General features: G+C 43.3%; 4 protein-coding genes across 4 annotated transcripts; 2 read left to right on the forward strand and 2 right to left on the reverse strand.

Moving 5' to 3' along the window:
* The first annotated feature begins 4,315 nt into the window (after positions 1–4,315).
* Positions 4,316–5,058, forward strand: LOC129717597 (cytochrome c oxidase copper chaperone). The gene is made up of 3 exons (XM_055667612.1): positions 4,316–4,468; positions 4,564–4,742; positions 4,807–5,058. The coding sequence occupies exons 2-3, from the start codon at positions 4,597–4,599 to the stop codon at positions 4,889–4,891; spliced, it is 231 nt and encodes a 76-aa protein (XP_055523587.1). The 5' UTR covers positions 4,316–4,468; positions 4,564–4,596; the 3' UTR covers positions 4,892–5,058.
* Positions 5,059–5,101: 43 nt separating this feature from the next.
* Positions 5,102–6,049, reverse strand: LOC129717596 (protein CWC15 homolog). Its single transcript, XM_055667611.1, has 2 exons — positions 5,799–6,049; positions 5,102–5,723 (listed from the first exon to the last, which is right to left on the reverse strand). Exons 1-2 carry the CDS (start codon positions 5,927–5,929, stop codon positions 5,159–5,161), a joined length of 696 nt encoding a protein of 231 aa, XP_055523586.1. The 5' UTR covers positions 5,930–6,049; the 3' UTR covers positions 5,102–5,158.
* A 1,498-nt stretch (positions 6,050–7,547) lies between these two features.
* Positions 7,548–8,756, forward strand: LOC129717595 (uncharacterized). The gene is made up of 2 exons (XM_055667609.1): positions 7,548–7,963; positions 8,033–8,756. Exons 1-2 carry the CDS (start codon positions 7,688–7,690, stop codon positions 8,651–8,653), a joined length of 897 nt encoding a protein of 298 aa, XP_055523584.1. The 5' UTR covers positions 7,548–7,687; the 3' UTR covers positions 8,654–8,756.
* LOC129717591 (brahma-associated protein of 60 kDa) lies at positions 8,681–10,892 on the reverse strand. The gene is made up of 4 exons (XM_055667606.1): positions 10,759–10,892; positions 10,544–10,696; positions 10,286–10,485; positions 8,681–10,225 (listed from the first exon to the last, which is right to left on the reverse strand). Exons 2-4 carry the CDS (start codon positions 10,682–10,684, stop codon positions 9,028–9,030), a joined length of 1,539 nt encoding a protein of 512 aa, XP_055523581.1. The 5' UTR covers positions 10,685–10,696; positions 10,759–10,892; the 3' UTR covers positions 8,681–9,027.
* Positions 10,893–15,380: the final 4,488 nt, after the last annotated feature.

Below are 15,380 nucleotides of genomic sequence, written 5' to 3' on the forward strand. Positions count from 1 at the left end.
CTCACTTCAATTCCAGTCTCCAGCCCTGTTGTATGCTTCCTGGAACTAACGTTAGGCATTACTTCAGGAAACCAGATTTTGTGCCTGATGCACCCTCTTTTTAGATTTGACCAACTACCAGGAGACAAGAAGTTAGCACTGCACTTCGATGGTCATTCCGTCGGTTGGACTATCCGGGAAGCAGTCACGCTGATCGCTCTCCTAATGGCCTTGTCCGCGCACATCCTACCAACGAAATTTTCCGGGGTGGAATACGGTCCACACACTGCCACACTTCCACCAGTTTCTGTCGCTATCACTTATACAGGAAGAAGCAATCATTTAAGCATTTTTGCAAGACCACCCTGAACAGCCTGGGAAATACCTTAATGGCCGTTTTTATGGTCAGGTTCGGGATTCCGTCTAGACCGTCTGCTCTCCATCAAAGAGTTTGCAATATCGAAGAGTTCCTCATTCGTAGCTCCTGCCGCCTTCTCAACCTCTGCATGGCTCCCGTCACTCATATTTCGTAGTGGTTCGACAACCGGAGCCCAGGGATTTGGATCATAGCGTAGCGAAATAGTCCCTCAATTGCGCTCTTGAGTGTGGCTTTCGCAGACGCCAATGCGGTACGACGTTCCTCTTTTTGCATATCAGTACGTGCCCGCTGCAATCTCCGTCCCGCACCAAGGCATGTTTTGCGATGGTTTGCTATCGCATCAGTCCACTTCTTCAGGCCGCTTTTCGTTTCTAGGTCGCACTCCCGCGATAGTATAGCAATTAGTTGATTAGCACTCCGGTGGGACTCTCCACGTTATGTTCTCTTCTCATCGCTTCCCCTAATACATCGGTATCAAAGTGCGATGTCTTCCAGCCGTGGATGGTTGGATTATTGGCTCTACCTCTCGCTAGCCGCATCACTTTGTGATTTACATTATTGCGCACCGACTTGTGGTCGCTATTAGTGAGACCGTCGTCTACCCTCCACTTCGTGATCAGTCCCAGGCTGCAGAACGTCACATCAATAATCAACTCCCCACCGTTTCTGCTGTAGGTACTGCTGTAGAAAACACTTGGGAGGCTCCTTGTAACCTCTCCCTACATGGCCTACACCTCCGCATCTTCTGCAAAGCTTAGACCGATCAGGCCCTTAGCATGACCAGGAGTTATGCCCGCTCTCAAAGCACCTCAAGCACCCTTCAGTAATCCTGTCCCTAGAAAGTTACCTCCTGGGTGAGCGTCCGACCTAGCACACCCTCGTCAAGCAGCTTTTGGGCTACCGTTTGATCGGTAGAACCCTTTCCCTTTGCCTTTTTGTGGAGCTCCAGGATCAGTACGAGTTGTGTTTACTACGTTAGTCCATGGACCATTACCCGCAGCTTCACCCTTCTCTTCCGTGGGCCGAGTTGGCCCAATTGACGAGCAAGCCTCTGGGTATAGCTTCATCAATCGTCTCTTGGTGATCACGGAAACCGTGTTATCCGGAGACTGCCTTGTCGTCTTTGCGGAACAAACCTTTGTAAAGGTTAGCACGTCCGTTTGCACGCATTCGGAAGCGGTAGCGCTTTTCCGCTTATAAGCGAGATCGCACAGTATAATCGCTTCCTCTGGTCCTGGACAGGCAGAGTTTCCACGTTCAGGAGCGTAATCATCTGGCTTTCTACCGTTGCTACCAGCAAGGCGCCAGGTGTCGCCCCAGGCGTACTCGTCCTTGCACCAACTTTACCTTCTCCGGTTGGGGTCGCCTTAGGCGTACCAGCCTTTGCACAAACCTTCCCTGCATCTGGTGGTCTCGGTGAAGACCGTGCGATGCCGCCTCTGACGAATGGGTTAATCAATCCATCAACCTCTACCGTCAATTCCTCGTCGACTTCCCTTGTAGGAGCTTATGACCACTGCTACCATAAGTTAGATATATTGTGGTATAAAGTGACTTCTGTAGAATTTCCTCGTCGACTTCTGTAGAATTCATTTTAGTTAAGCGGGTTCCCCTCCCAGCCACTGTTTTTGTCCATAGTCGTCTATGCGGCCCCATGGTGGGTTATCCCGAAGCAGTGAGGTCATGGCTAGGGTAGGCCGCCATAGCGCCTCATGGACAACTATGACTCCCCCGACCGACGTAAGTAAGGAAAGGGCATCTGGTTCTAAGACTAGTCTGACCATCTAATCTATGCCGTCGACATAGACGGATAGATATCTATCAGCACTGACGATCTTGGTTTACAGACACTGGTCCGTTTTGCTTTGCGTAAATCCTAAGTTTTACGCAACGTTATGTAGACGCTGCACAGTGCAACGTCCCATAGACAAAAATAAAAAAAGTGGATTTCATTAATCTCCCAATTGGATTTATTAATCTCCCAAGTTCACTCAGACGATTATGGCATGCAACTACAGCGAAGTGGTTTCAACTGTTCAAGTGACACGTTATTTTTAAAATAATTTCTTAGTTTTCAAATTATTTTTTCAATACATTTTAAATGTTTTCATGTTGAAACCAAAATGGCAACGGTAGAGGCATGTAACTACTACATTTCACGTGTTACTATTGAGACATAACGTAGCGCATTTGGAAGTTAAAGGGTTCTTAGTCATGTTTATTTATGCTTAAAGAAAAAAGACACTTTCGATTTAAAATCGATTGTCAAAAAAAGTACCCCAAAGTACCTCTCTGAATTTCACTTTTTCCTCTTATTTGGAATGTTCTTCAAACTTTGGAAGTGCTTGCCGTTGCTCAAGTTTGCTCTTTCAACCGAAATTCGCGATAGCAAATGATACCTCTGGAGCCAAGAGTGAGAAATTTGTCGTTATTCTGTCCCTCATTTTTATGTATAACACGTAATTTATGGACAAAACACAAAAAAGATTCCTGGATTAACAATGTCTAGATGTTTTGCAACAGTAAACCGTAAATAAACACAATTAAAAGAGAATCAAATAAAAATAATCATAAATACGGATTGTGATGGCGTTTAGGTCACTTTTTCATCACCTAGAAATTATTTTAATATGATTTTCAAGCCTTTCATCTCGAAATGCATAATATTCTAGAAAAATTATCATTCTATGGTTCTGTACAAAAAAAAGGCGTTTGAGACATTTTTGCGATGGCGTATTTGACATTCGTCAATTATGCAAATAGTAGCTCTCATCGGTACTAAACATTTTTCGTGTCACACCAATTGAAAAAAAAAATACTAGAATGGCTGTTTTGATTTTTGTCCCGCGTTCCAATACATTCAACGCACTGTGCGCTGGTTTCAGCACCTATAGCACCAGCTATAGCTGATTATTTAAGGCCGTAGATGCTGTGGTGAAGCCTACGCACTAGCCGTTTCTTACTTCCCTCGATGAAACTAGGCGGTTATTTCAATTTCGGTCTATACGTCTAGCTGTCGTAGAAGCAAACTACATCGATATTCTACCGCTAGCGTACTTCTGCGTGGGGAACTAGACGAGCTTTTCGTCTTATTATTTCTTGCAAAGGTCTGTTGATTTTATAAATCCACCTATAGCAAACCGTCATGTGATCGGATGGAAGTTTGGTGAGCTCCCACGTGCCTATCCGATCATGAGACTTCGGCTAATCGCAGTTTTCCATTCCTCTTCATCCGAACCAGATGATGCTGCCTCCAGTCTTTGGTTCGTTCTCTGGACTGCGGAACGAATTGCTATCAACGGTTTCTTTCTCTGGATCCTTCGGTTTCCGGTTTATACACGTCATTCTCGTCGAAGGCATGCAGCTTCAAAATTGCGTTCCATTTTGCGGCAAGAATCAAGCTCATACCCCCTACTTATAGTGACACGGTTCGCGTTGGATCCAGAAACGACAGAAAATTGACAGATGAAACTTCCGTCCTCTTGTATAGTCATCAACCATCGTCATTAGGTGTTTCATATTTTAATCATAAAATACGTTGTCTTGACAGCCCTTCCCTGTCACGAACGTCATCCCCATACATTTTGCTTGAAGCCGTTTTTCTCTGGCTCTCTGGCTCGATTATCCGTCAAAAGGCTGTCAGCGCTTGCGAAACAGCCGAATAAGCTCCGTCCATGCGAGATCAACTGTTGCTGCAAGTGGTGTGTAGGAATGCAAAAAGCGAAGAACGACTGTTTTGTTTTAAACGTTCTATGGATTTTGTGCAGGACAGAAATGGTCATGTTCAAACATGTTTCAACACGTTCTGGATAGCCCTAAATTCAATCTAGTTAGAAGCACGAAAAAAATCTGTACAGTAACACATGCGGCACAATGAACGGAGCTTATGATCATATTTTCAACACTAGCGTCATCATCATCGGCGGCAGCTTCAGGAAACAGTTGCCATGACATCGGTCTGCTTGACAGAGGCCTGGCTTGCATACACCTTTATGACTGTTCGTGTTCAACCCTGCCTAAAAGTTTGCCTTTTCTCGAACTTCGCTGTTTTTTTGTTCTTCTCCAATCGATAAGACGTTTGCTCAGCTAAAAACTACTCATAACATCGAGGTGTGATATCTAGAAATTATTTGCAGTGTTTGTTACGCGGTTCTCATAAAGTCACCCCATTAATAGTGTGAATGAAATAAAATTTCATTTTCAAGGTTAAACCGAACGCCGTGGCAAATCGAGACGCAATGGGTAATGCTGTAAGTGCAAGTCCGGTGGCAGCTTTACCGGCTTCTACCGCCACCGAGTCGAAGCTGGCGGACGGCAAGACGGAAAAACCAAAATGCAAAGCTTGCTGTGCCTGTCCGGAAACAAAACGAGTGCGTGATTCCTGGTAAGTTCTCGTACGCAAACTTCCTAGGAAATGATTATATAATTAGGCGCTTTGTCGTTTGCAGCATAATGGAGAGGGGCGAGGAAAACTGCGGCGAGTTGATCGAGAAGCATAAACAATGCATGCGGGATATGGGATTTAACGTCTAGAAAGCGAGCCATTACTGATTGGACTTAGATTACTGTTTCAACCCGCCCATGCTTCAGTGTAAATATCTGCTCCCGTTAATTTATCTTAATTATTAGTTTTATTTTGTAAAACAGTATCTGTACTTAAAGCTTGATCATACAAATAAAAATGAGTACAGAGTTCCCAAGTTGGATTTTCTTTTACAGTTCTGAGATTGAGGTTGATTACAATCACGTTACAATAGTCTAATACATTATACAGAAAAATTTAAGATATCGTTACCCTACTTACTTAATGTACTTATCCATAAACTTTTTGTGAAACTCGGATCGCAGCGAATCGTTGATAAACTGGCTGCCTTTCTTCTCCGGTTCGGATCGGGCGCAATTTTTGAACACCACATCGTCGTCCCATCGCCGTTTGACTTTCAGCTCGGCTTTCGCGGTGGAAGCGTAATTCAGTAGCGGATTACCGGACAGAATATTCTCCATTCGAATGCGTTCCTCTTCCTGGCGTTTCTCCAGCTCCTTCTTCGTAGCTTCCTGGGCCCGTTCGCGTTTAATTTTATTGAGCTCAGCCAGCAGAGCGGCCGTGTCATCTTCGTCCGAATCGGAGTCAGAGTTTTCGCTATCAACCGGATCGTCCGCATCCAGATTCTGTGGACCGGCGTCGACTTTTTGGCGCTTGTTGCTGCTGCTAGCGTTGTTGGATTCTATGGCTCTGCGTACTATCGAAGACGGTGGAGCAGAGGGACCGGCCTTGCCACCGGATTTATTGTCCCGTTCGCGTTTCTCTAGCTCGTCGCGGAAGTCACGGCTGCGCAGTTCTTCTGAGGTTCCCTGACCGGGATCTCTGTGGGGAAAGAAGAAGCGTAATTTCTATTCAAGTTGAGAACAAAAAAAATAACAGGGGATAACCATTCTATACCTATACTTCAGCTTGGTATGGGAAGGAAGATCTCTGCTGCTGTACTGCTTGGACAAGGCACTAAGATCCTTTTCGCCACGGCCACTGCCTCCGCGAGCTGGGTCGAAGGTCGGTCGGGCGGCGGTAGTCATTTTTGGTGGCTATCGCTCGCAGCAAATTGAAATTTTAAGTAAAACTTTAGCAACAAGCACTTGTAAAACAATTTCCTGACTGCGTTTTCTTTTGTCTTTTACTTTACTTCAGGGCTGGGCGCTGATACTGTCAATATGACATTATTTCAGGGCGTTGTTCACAAAGGACGTCCGATGTTTCACAGCGGTGTTCTTTTGAAACACTAGAAATATTTAACAATACATGATTAAATAATTATGTATATTCAATTGTTGATCCCGAAAAAAAATATACGATGTATTTTGCGGCGAGAACAGTAAATGGACAATGTGTTTTATTGTAATCATAAAAAACATGGTATTTTTACTGTAAGCTTGCAAACGATTTTTGTCATTACCATATTTCAACATCGTTTTTCGTTGTTTCATCTACCACCGACAATAATTTTACCATGAAAAACATTGTCAGTGACTTCTAAATGTATGGGGAAAATGCCTGAAAAAATGCTGTTAAGATACATAACAACCCCCCTTTTTCATGGTAAAAATGACAAAAACAACGTTTTTTATTGCTCTGGACAATGATATTTAATGTAAAATTGATGTATTTACAATGAAAAACATAATTAAATCATGGTAAAACTGTGTACAATTACAGCAACCTTCAAGGTTTTTTTGATGTTATTTTTTTTCGGGATATTATTATAAATAATTATTACTCATGTTTGCTTTGCGTTAAAAGACTCGAGCCTCGGCCCATCATTCGAACAAACCGTATGCAATCAGAAACGAGAGGAGGAAAGTTATTATGCCTGTATTAGTGACCTTTGCAAGCCTACTGCTCATATCGACTTGCTACAAAGGTGTTGCATATATAGTGTGTGTATCTGTGTATTCGCATGCAATTTCTCTAATTTAAAACTATAGGAATCAACCTTTTGCATTAAAGCACAGAATGAAAAGTTAGATTTTCTAGTGTTACTGTGTATTAGGGGCCGTTCCTAAACCACGTGGTCATAAAGAGGGGGACGGTTGGGTCTTTCAAAACACCACGAAAGACCACGCTCGGGGGTGGGGGAGTTAACGAAATGATCACATAGTCTTTTTTCCTGACTTATAATTTATTGTTGCCACCAAGTCAAGAATGAAGCTTTTGCATTTTAGAAATATAGAATGTACTGCAAGTTTAATAATAAAAATGTAAAAAAATTAAGCGAACTTTTGATACTTGACAAATGAAAAGACCAAATGGTGTAAGTCGCAAGGGGGGTGGGGGGGGGGAGTTGGCCAAAAGACCATGAAAGACCACGGGGGTGAAAGGTATAAAAAGTGATCAAAATTAAAGGCCTAGAGTTACAGTTTAGCCGTCAGTCACTAAAAGCTTGAATCGAACTGTCAAAACTCGTTCCAATCGAACATCAGCAATGTTTGAACTATGATGAAAAAACTGTCGACTGTTCGATTGGAACTTTTCAGTGACAGTCGGCCAAACATTAACTCTAGGGCTTTAATCAAAATATGACCACTTGGTTTAGGAACAGACCCTTAAGATCTTCTCAGATAATTTTTTTTCAGGCCCAAATAAACCAACCCTGCTTTGTGCTTTGCTACTTCTTTCGATGTTTCTGAAGGGCACAAACGCTAAGTGACAGCTCCAGCGAACTCTCGTTTATTAATTTTCAATATAATTTTCTTCGTGAAAAACTCGTGATTCTAGCATATTTTCTTTCGAAAAAACCGTGTCTGGACGATTCTCCTTCTGTTGGTTTTCGGAAAACAATGCTAGACGGTTGGTACTGTCGTTCGATGAACGAACAAGCGCTTCAACAACAGCAGCAGCACCAGAGGCCTCAACCTCAAGCGCACCATTCTCAGGCGCAACAGAACCGGAACAACTCGCTAGACGCGGATGACCTCGGGGCGGAAGACCGCGACGGCGGCGATAGTTCCGGCCCGGATGATGACAGCGACGAGGAAATGCTGCCACGGAGGCATCAAATAAACTACAAAGTGCAGTACAATGAGCTGAAGAAAAAGTTGAAATATTTGCTCTATGTGAGTGGGTTAATTCAAATGTTTTGTCATATTTATGATGAAGTAATATTGGTTTATGTTTTCTTGTAGGAAAACGAATTCTTTCAGGAGAATCTCCGTACCAGTCAGCGTCGATTACTAAAAATCACCCAGGATAGGTCGTTTCTGTTGGACCGTCTGCTGCAGTACGAAAAAACCGATCTCACCACGTCGGAAAGTGAAGAAACGGAATCGTCCGACGATTCGTCTAAGGTGGAACCGGCACCAACAGTTGGTCGTAAGCGAAAGAATGATAACGCCGGAAATTCACAGGCCAAAACAGCGCCGAAACGGAGAAAACCGGGTCCCAAAAAGGGATCTACACAGCAAGCAAGGCAAGCGAACAATAGCGCAATTCCGCCGCCAACCCTGATGCAACCGCAACAGATGATTCCGGCCGCATCGTCGGTACAGTCCATGCTTGTGAACCACCACCAACAGCAGCCGCAACAACTACAAGCACACGAAGGCCACCTGACGACGGAGGAAATCGAACGGCACCTCCAATCAAGAGCGGCTCAATCGATGCTGGAAGTTGTTCCCGAGGGAGAGCTACCGAGCGAAATGTTCAGTCAGGCCCCATCCAGTGAATCGAACGATCACATGGTGGACACCTCTCCGAGCAACATCGGTGAAGAGTGTCTGTCCGGGGATCTGATGCAGCAGGAATAAGGCGAATCGGATAATGAGACGCTTAACTATTGTGTATTAGAAGGGGTTTATCTGGAAAATAAAAATTTTGCTTTTGTGAGCTCGGTTCTACAAACCGCCTAAAGTCTAGGAGCAAACTTTTTTGTTAAGTTATACGTTATGCAATATTACCTCCCACTACGTCGAGCAAAAATTCCGGATAATCCTAGAGGCAGGTTTCCAAACATTTTTGCTTGGACCTCGTGTCAAAAGTGAAATGTTTTGCCTTATAATATTATAATATTTCCCTCCGAACGCAGCGGAAGAGATGAGAAGAAAAAAGTATGCCCAGACCCAGCTGTTGGACCCTAGCCTTGTAGTTCGCTCGGTTCTTCCTGGGTCCCTTCGGGCCGATTCTAGGAATTTCTGATTCCGAGAGCCTGCTCCAGTTCGGCGCGCTTCTGATTGACCTTGGTGAAAAAGTAGCGTGAGACGGCCTCCTGCGTCCACGGTTGGTAGTAAAACTCGGCCCGTCGCTCCTCCTCCGGGTTACCGACGATGTCGGTCATCGTTTTGAGGTCACGCGTCTGCGAGACGATCCACTTGTGGATGAAAGTCTGCGGATCCTTGGCGAAGCTGAGGAAAAATTCCCGATTCGTTTTCAGCTGATTGATGGTTTCGACAGTGTCGTGGATTTTGCTGTCCAGTGTTTGAATCTCCTGCTGCGAAGCCGTGCTCAGCAGGAAGTTGTTCATCTGATTCTTCAGCGTATCGTCCACTTCGACGTCGATATCGTAGCATGCAGTTTGCTTGCTCTCCATGCCACTTTCAACGGTGATTACATGGTTAATCACGATTGGATCTGGTGGGTGCAGAAGGGGATTCAAGCGCTGAGGGATTTCAGCGAATTTCATTCGCTGACAACCGAAAATCTGCTCTAGATACTTATCACAAGTGATGTACTCGCGTTCGTGGGCATCCTGAAGCTTGTGCGTCTTTATATACTGCCAAAGGGCAGAGATTATGACCGGTCTGGTTTGGGTGTGAACACCAAGCAAGCGTGCCAAACGTGGATCCAGCTTGAACTGCAAAGGCTGATAATCCAGCAGCAGTAAAATAGTACAGCGCACGTTACGATCGCCAGGACGTTTTACCTGGAATCCATCCGTTTCTTGCGTGGAATGCGTACGGTGCCATTCAACCAGATGATTATCCGGTCCGTAAAGATCTTTGTCCAGTTCAATAACCAGTGATTTAAAGAAACTGGAGAACTTACGTTTAATTTTATTCGGATCGGATTTGTTGTCCTCCAGTAGGCGACCCTCTACACGCAGCTCCCAGGAAGCTACCGAACTTTCCGAGCCCGGATCACCACCTTCGGTTTCCTTGCTTGGATAAAACGTGTTCGAGATAAAAATACGTAACTTGCGTTTCTGCTTCATTGGACGCTTCAATGCTTCCTGAATGTCTAGACGCTTGCGCATAATGGTCGCATCCAGTTTCCTCTCGAATGCCAACAAATCCATGTAGGCTTGCGATTCCGGTACCAAATCTCGCACCTTCTGTGGCAAAATTTTGTCTGCTAGTTTTTTCTTCTTCTTAGTGGGATATTCACTGAAAAAAAAATTTTTCATAAAATTACAGCTAGTAATCTAAAACAAAAGATAAATTTACTTTTTCGCTGGTGGCTGACTGATGGCGCTACGATTATCGGCTGGACGTTTGCTCCCGCTCGATGATCCACTTGGCATCGGTGAGCCACGCATATTGCTGCTCTGTCCGAATCCAGGCTGCATTGGGCGCTGGTGCATCGGTGGAGGATTTTGCGGCGGCGGTCCGCCTGACATTTGCGGTGGAGGGGTGTATCCGCGAGGCTGAAACCATCACAGATCCTTAACAATCACGATTTTTAAGGAAAGAGAATCAACTTACCGGAAAATTATTGCCAGGACCGTACGGACGCATTCCCGGTGGAGGCTGCGCTGGTTGTCCAGCCGGAGAGGGGGGGTAGCGCTGAGGTCCGGGAGCTCCAGGAGCACCGCCTGGGCCGGCCGGGGGAAAACGCTGCGACATTCTCTCCGGTAGCTGCAAACAACAAAAAGCTACTTACAGATTCTATCTACAATAAGTTTTGTTTAAAATGGCACCTGATTAAGGAGTTTTACACGACTTTTGTCCTGAAATTTTCAACAAGCTGAGTAACACCAAGCCACAACGTCAGGCTATGGAGGAGAAAATTTGACAGCTCTCGGCATTTTGTTTTCCCTCTGACACTGCAAACGAACACAGAGTCAGCTTCAGGTTTGCGGGCGTCACGTTTCGTAACCTATCGTCGGATGGAGCACGCAATTTCCGGACGCTATAAAATTTGATATTATTCCGAGGGGCGAGACAGCTTTTATCTGAGTTACTCACATGCTTGAGAGTAACTCTAGCTTACTATATACTACTCAGAAATATCCATATGATTCACATCTTCGATTACCTTGAGAACAAGAAAAATATATGAGCGATGAGTAACATTCATATTTATATTCGGGGTGGGGAAAAGGTTTAAACACAGACTAACAGACGTAACACTGGAACCCAGCTCCATAGCCACAAAAAACGTTCATTTTAAATTTCCAATCGAATAACAGTCATCGCGCGAAAACGTCGTCTGGGGCGCTGTCATGCAATCTCATACATACTTTGTAGTTCCCCATTTGACACATGCAGTAACGCTGGCGCTGATGTCGAAATACATGACGCAGCGCGAACACGACAGCAGATGGTGCTAGTGTTACTAACGTAAAGTACTGGAATCATCCAAACGATGATTTTATTGAAAGTTTGTTCCGGGTGTTATGTCTGTTAGTCTGTGCGTGAATTTTGGGATTTCCAGCAATTACATCCAGAACCAATGACCATAACAGTTTCATAGCACCACAAGTTTATCGTTGAGAACAAAAAACCATGGATAGAATTGGTTTTACGTTATATAACTTGAAAATGGGACAAAATATGCGGGTACATTTCAAAAGTACTCGCATACTTTGTCCCATCACATATAAATTCAACCAGCAACCGGCAGTATCATTGGCAACGTAGATTGTACTACAAAAAAACAACATTAGTCTAGTTAATTTAATGACATACTTCTATATGCTTAAAATAATCCGATATACACTAATCTAGCGCAAAATTATATGTTTGCAGTTTGTACCACTATGCAGTGGGACTGTACTTTCAATGTGGAACAAACACAACTTGGTATTTTTTCCATGTTTTTCCATACCAAAGTATCAATTTTAATTTTTTCCCAGAAAATATGATAACAATTAAGTCGATTCCCGCTGATAACTCAAAAGTGACCAAAATTAGTATGGGACAGTTTTGCGGGTATCGGCAGCAGAGGGAGGTTTAGGAAAAACCTGAAGTTAGTTTACCGTAAAAATACCGGGAAAACCGGAATAAGTTCGTCCTGCGTGGCAACATAGATCCGCCCTGTGAAGGCCCAAATAAAATGGATACGTTTGCGTTGCGTTGACATTAATTTGACAGAAAATGTATGGGCTAACTGTCAAATTGCCGCAAACGCAGCCGCAACGTATCCATTGTGCTTAAGCCTTGAGGGATAGAATATAAACAGATTCGTCATGCGAGGCGGTACAATACAATCAAATTCGTTCTGCGTGGCGCACAAATTCGTCTTGCGAGACGAGGTAGGTAAGCGAACCTGTCCTGAGCGCAGGGATCGGGTGCTACTCATTTTTTTGCGTGCAAAGCACACGCCGTTGGGAGACTGCACATAAATTTCTAAAGAGACGAGTAAGAGCAGTTCGGATTGCACTGTACATTCGTCTCCAAAGAGACAAGTAAGTGCAGGTAGCATGTCACAACACACTTTATCCGTCTCTTTCCGGAGATGTCTCTTACTCAGGGATCGGGTGCTACTCATTTTTTTTTACGAGTGAATGCACGATGTTGGGAGACTGCACATCAATTTCCAAAGAGACGAGTAAAAGCAGTTCGGATCCCTTTCGTGTCGTTCAGGAGACCTCACAGAATTTATCCCAGTATAGTGCAGAAAGACGTACCGTGACTGCGGGTAATTCTGCGCAGCACATTTTCCCGCGTACTCAGCTTATAAAACTGCTTGCTACAGTAAATTTTACTAAAACATACATAATCTCTGTACTATTATAGCAGACTATGCTATGCACATGGTAAAGCACACAACCCAACTGTGTTTTAGTAAAATTTACTGTTGAAAAATAGTTTTTTAAGATGAGTGTGCGGAAAACGTGCTGCGCAGAATTACCCGCAGTCACGGTAGTTTCTACCTCAGAAAATTTCTTGGGCTGTGTGTGCCTCTTTGTTGAGAGAGTTTTTGATCACAGCCAGTGATGCCACAAATTCAGATTAATCTGTAGTTATACAGATTTTATTTTTCGACATTTTCACGCTTAACAATTAACTGTGTTGTATGAGGATGCGGATCACACCTTTTCAATAAGTGAAAAATGAACCGTACTATGCATATTATTGTTTTGAAAGGTATGCTTCTATGTTGAACAACAGATTGAAGAAAATTGATCTTACAGCACTAAATGAAGGCACAGCTTAATGCTTTTAAAGTTAACTAGCACCTAAACATAAAGAGGCGTCAAAGAACATCTTGTACAGTGGACTTTAAAATTTAATTTAGTTAACAACAAAACCCATGTTTATCACATATTTAAGAGAGGAAATTGTTTCTTTTCTAGGTGCTTCTTATTCTCTTTAATTCGACGTTTTAAAGATATCATTGATTACGGACTTTCTCGACTTTCCAACGAAACCAACAAAATTAAGCTAGCTTCACAATTCTTGTGCAGTAGTTAAATGTATTTAAAAATGTGAGTGGCAACCCTGATTATGCCTGTGCTATGTGAAAATTTTGCCCGTTTGCGGCTTCCTGCTGACTCGTAGGGGGAATAGGGGCATAATGGGCTCCTAATTCGGTTGCTGATTTAAGCATGGAAAACGACAAAAATTTAAGGGCTGTCTTCAGTGCAAAACTTGAATCAACTATTTATAATTAAAGGTACACTATTCACAAATTGAAAAGTTTATCGTATAATGGTGAAAAACACAAATTAGATTCATGCTTATAAAACTAGCAATCAGTCGGTGTGTGGGGCACAATGAGCTTCCCACTGGGGCATAATGAGCACTCTTATAGAACATATATGTGTAGAAGTACAACTAATGGGCCAACGTTTGTCGCGAGATGCCATGAAACTTGGCGGCTTGTTACGTAAATGTCCCGTCACGCCTTATGGTGGCCGATTCTGCCTGCAGTCCCTTTTTCTGACCGATTCGGCTTCAAAGATTTTCTAGTATATGTTCGCACCATCACTGTAAACAAACACTGACTATGGAAACAGAACAAGTCTCACAAGTCTACTGAGATGAATTTCAGGTAAATTTATGTGACAACACACCTTGTCTTATTTCACCCCAACTATAGGTGACCATTTCGCTCCTATCGAATTAGTTAAAGTTAATATGAGTTTTTAACACTAATTATAGCTTAAAATCAAAACGTCAATGATGGTGAAATTTGGGGTACGGCCCATACGTCATATTGATGTGTCTACATACTTGATTGAGCCACGACCGTATAAGCTTATTTTGTAATGCGCAATAATAATAATTTTTCCAACATCCGGGAACCAAGTTGATGTTTTCAGTATATTTCCATGTTTTAAACAGACAAATCACTTTTGTTCTACATCAAGATATACTGTAGTTCCACATACCATGTTGTATTAAAAAATGCGTAGTTTCGCATATAAGAGGGGTGCCCATTTCACCTCGTGTGCTTATTATGCCCCTTATCCCCCTACACAGATTTTAATGCAACATTCGTAGCAAGTTTCGAACGCTTTGATTGCACATAATTGCACAGAGACATCTCCAGAAAGAGACGGATAAAGAGTGCTGTGACATGCGAACTGCACTTACTTGTCTCTTTGGAAACGAAATGTACAGTGCAATCCGAACTGCTCTTACTCGTCTCTTTAGAAATTATTGTGCAGTCTCCCAACGGCGTGTGCTTTGCACGCAAAAAAATGAGTAGCACCCGATCTCTGGCTCTCAAGTATAAAATCTCTCTCTCCTTCGTCTCTTACTCCTTCCAAATATTGGAGACGTGCACAAAAATCTGCGAGACGCACGAAGATTTTTTGCACAGCTCTGAGTAGTTATACGATCCCTGCCTGAGCGACAGAGAAAAATTTATGCTTAGACCATTGTTCACGCCCGTTAGCAGGCAAAAATACCTGGTTTCACTTTGAGGCAAAGTGAATTTGACACCAAATTTTCATTGCTGGAAACCAGCAAAATTTTGCTGATTTTTGGTGTGCTGTGTTTCCAGCAATCTGTTCAGCAAAATGAAATTTGCTGATTATTCAGTAATGCTCAATTGCATAAAAATGACAGATCGTTTGCTGCATGTTCAGTAAAACAAAATACAAATTGCTGATTGTCAGCTTCGACAGTTTGCTGTACATTCAGCAAAGCATAAATCAATTTACTGGTTAACCAGTTAGTTCAAGGGAACCATGTTTCCTTCAGGCACCAGCTTCCATCCGCCCATCGGATCATAGCCAAATTACTGTTGAACTAAAGATGTATGATTATCATTTCAACCTTTGAGTTCATCTAGCCCAACAGTGACTTAGCTTTGGTCCCATATCCGCTATCAGGAGCTTAGAGATGATCCCGTACCAGCTGCACAGCG

This window comes from Wyeomyia smithii, chromosome 1, assembly GCF_029784165.1.
Source record: "Wyeomyia smithii strain HCP4-BCI-WySm-NY-G18 chromosome 1, ASM2978416v1, whole genome shotgun sequence".
Lineage (NCBI taxonomy): Eukaryota > Metazoa > Arthropoda > Insecta > Diptera > Culicidae > Wyeomyia > Wyeomyia smithii.

Coding starts and splice junctions, on each gene's coding strand:
- LOC129717596 (XM_055667611.1), bottom strand. CDS start 5,929: ATGACTACCGCCGCCCGACCGACCTTCGACCCAGCTCGCGGAGGCAGT. Junction 5,724..5,798: donor CATACCAAGCTGAAGTATAG/GTATAGAATGGT, acceptor CTTTCCCCACAG/AGATCCCGGTCAGGGAACCT.
- LOC129717595 (XM_055667609.1), top strand. CDS start 7,688: ATGCTAGACGGTTGGTACTGTCGTTCGATGAACGAACAAGCGCTTCAA. Junction 7,964..8,032: donor AGTTGAAATATTTGCTCTAT/GTGAGTGGGTTA, acceptor GTTTTCTTGTAG/GAAAACGAATTCTTTCAGGA.
- LOC129717591 (XM_055667606.1), bottom strand. CDS start 10,684: ATGTCGCAGCGTTTTCCCCCGGCCGGCCCAGGCGGTGCTCCTGGAGCT. Junction 10,486..10,543: donor GTCCTGGCAATAATTTTCCG/GTAAGTTGATTC, acceptor TGATGGTTTCAG/CCTCGCGGATACACCCCTCC. Junction 10,226..10,285: donor AGTCAGCCACCAGCGAAAAA/GTAAATTTATCT, acceptor TTTTTTTTTCAG/TGAATATCCCACTAAGAAGA.
- LOC129717597 (XM_055667612.1), top strand. CDS start 4,597: ATGGGTAATGCTGTAAGTGCAAGTCCGGTGGCAGCTTTACCGGCTTCT. Junction 4,743..4,806: donor AAACGAGTGCGTGATTCCTG/GTAAGTTCTCGT, acceptor TGTCGTTTGCAG/CATAATGGAGAGGGGCGAGG.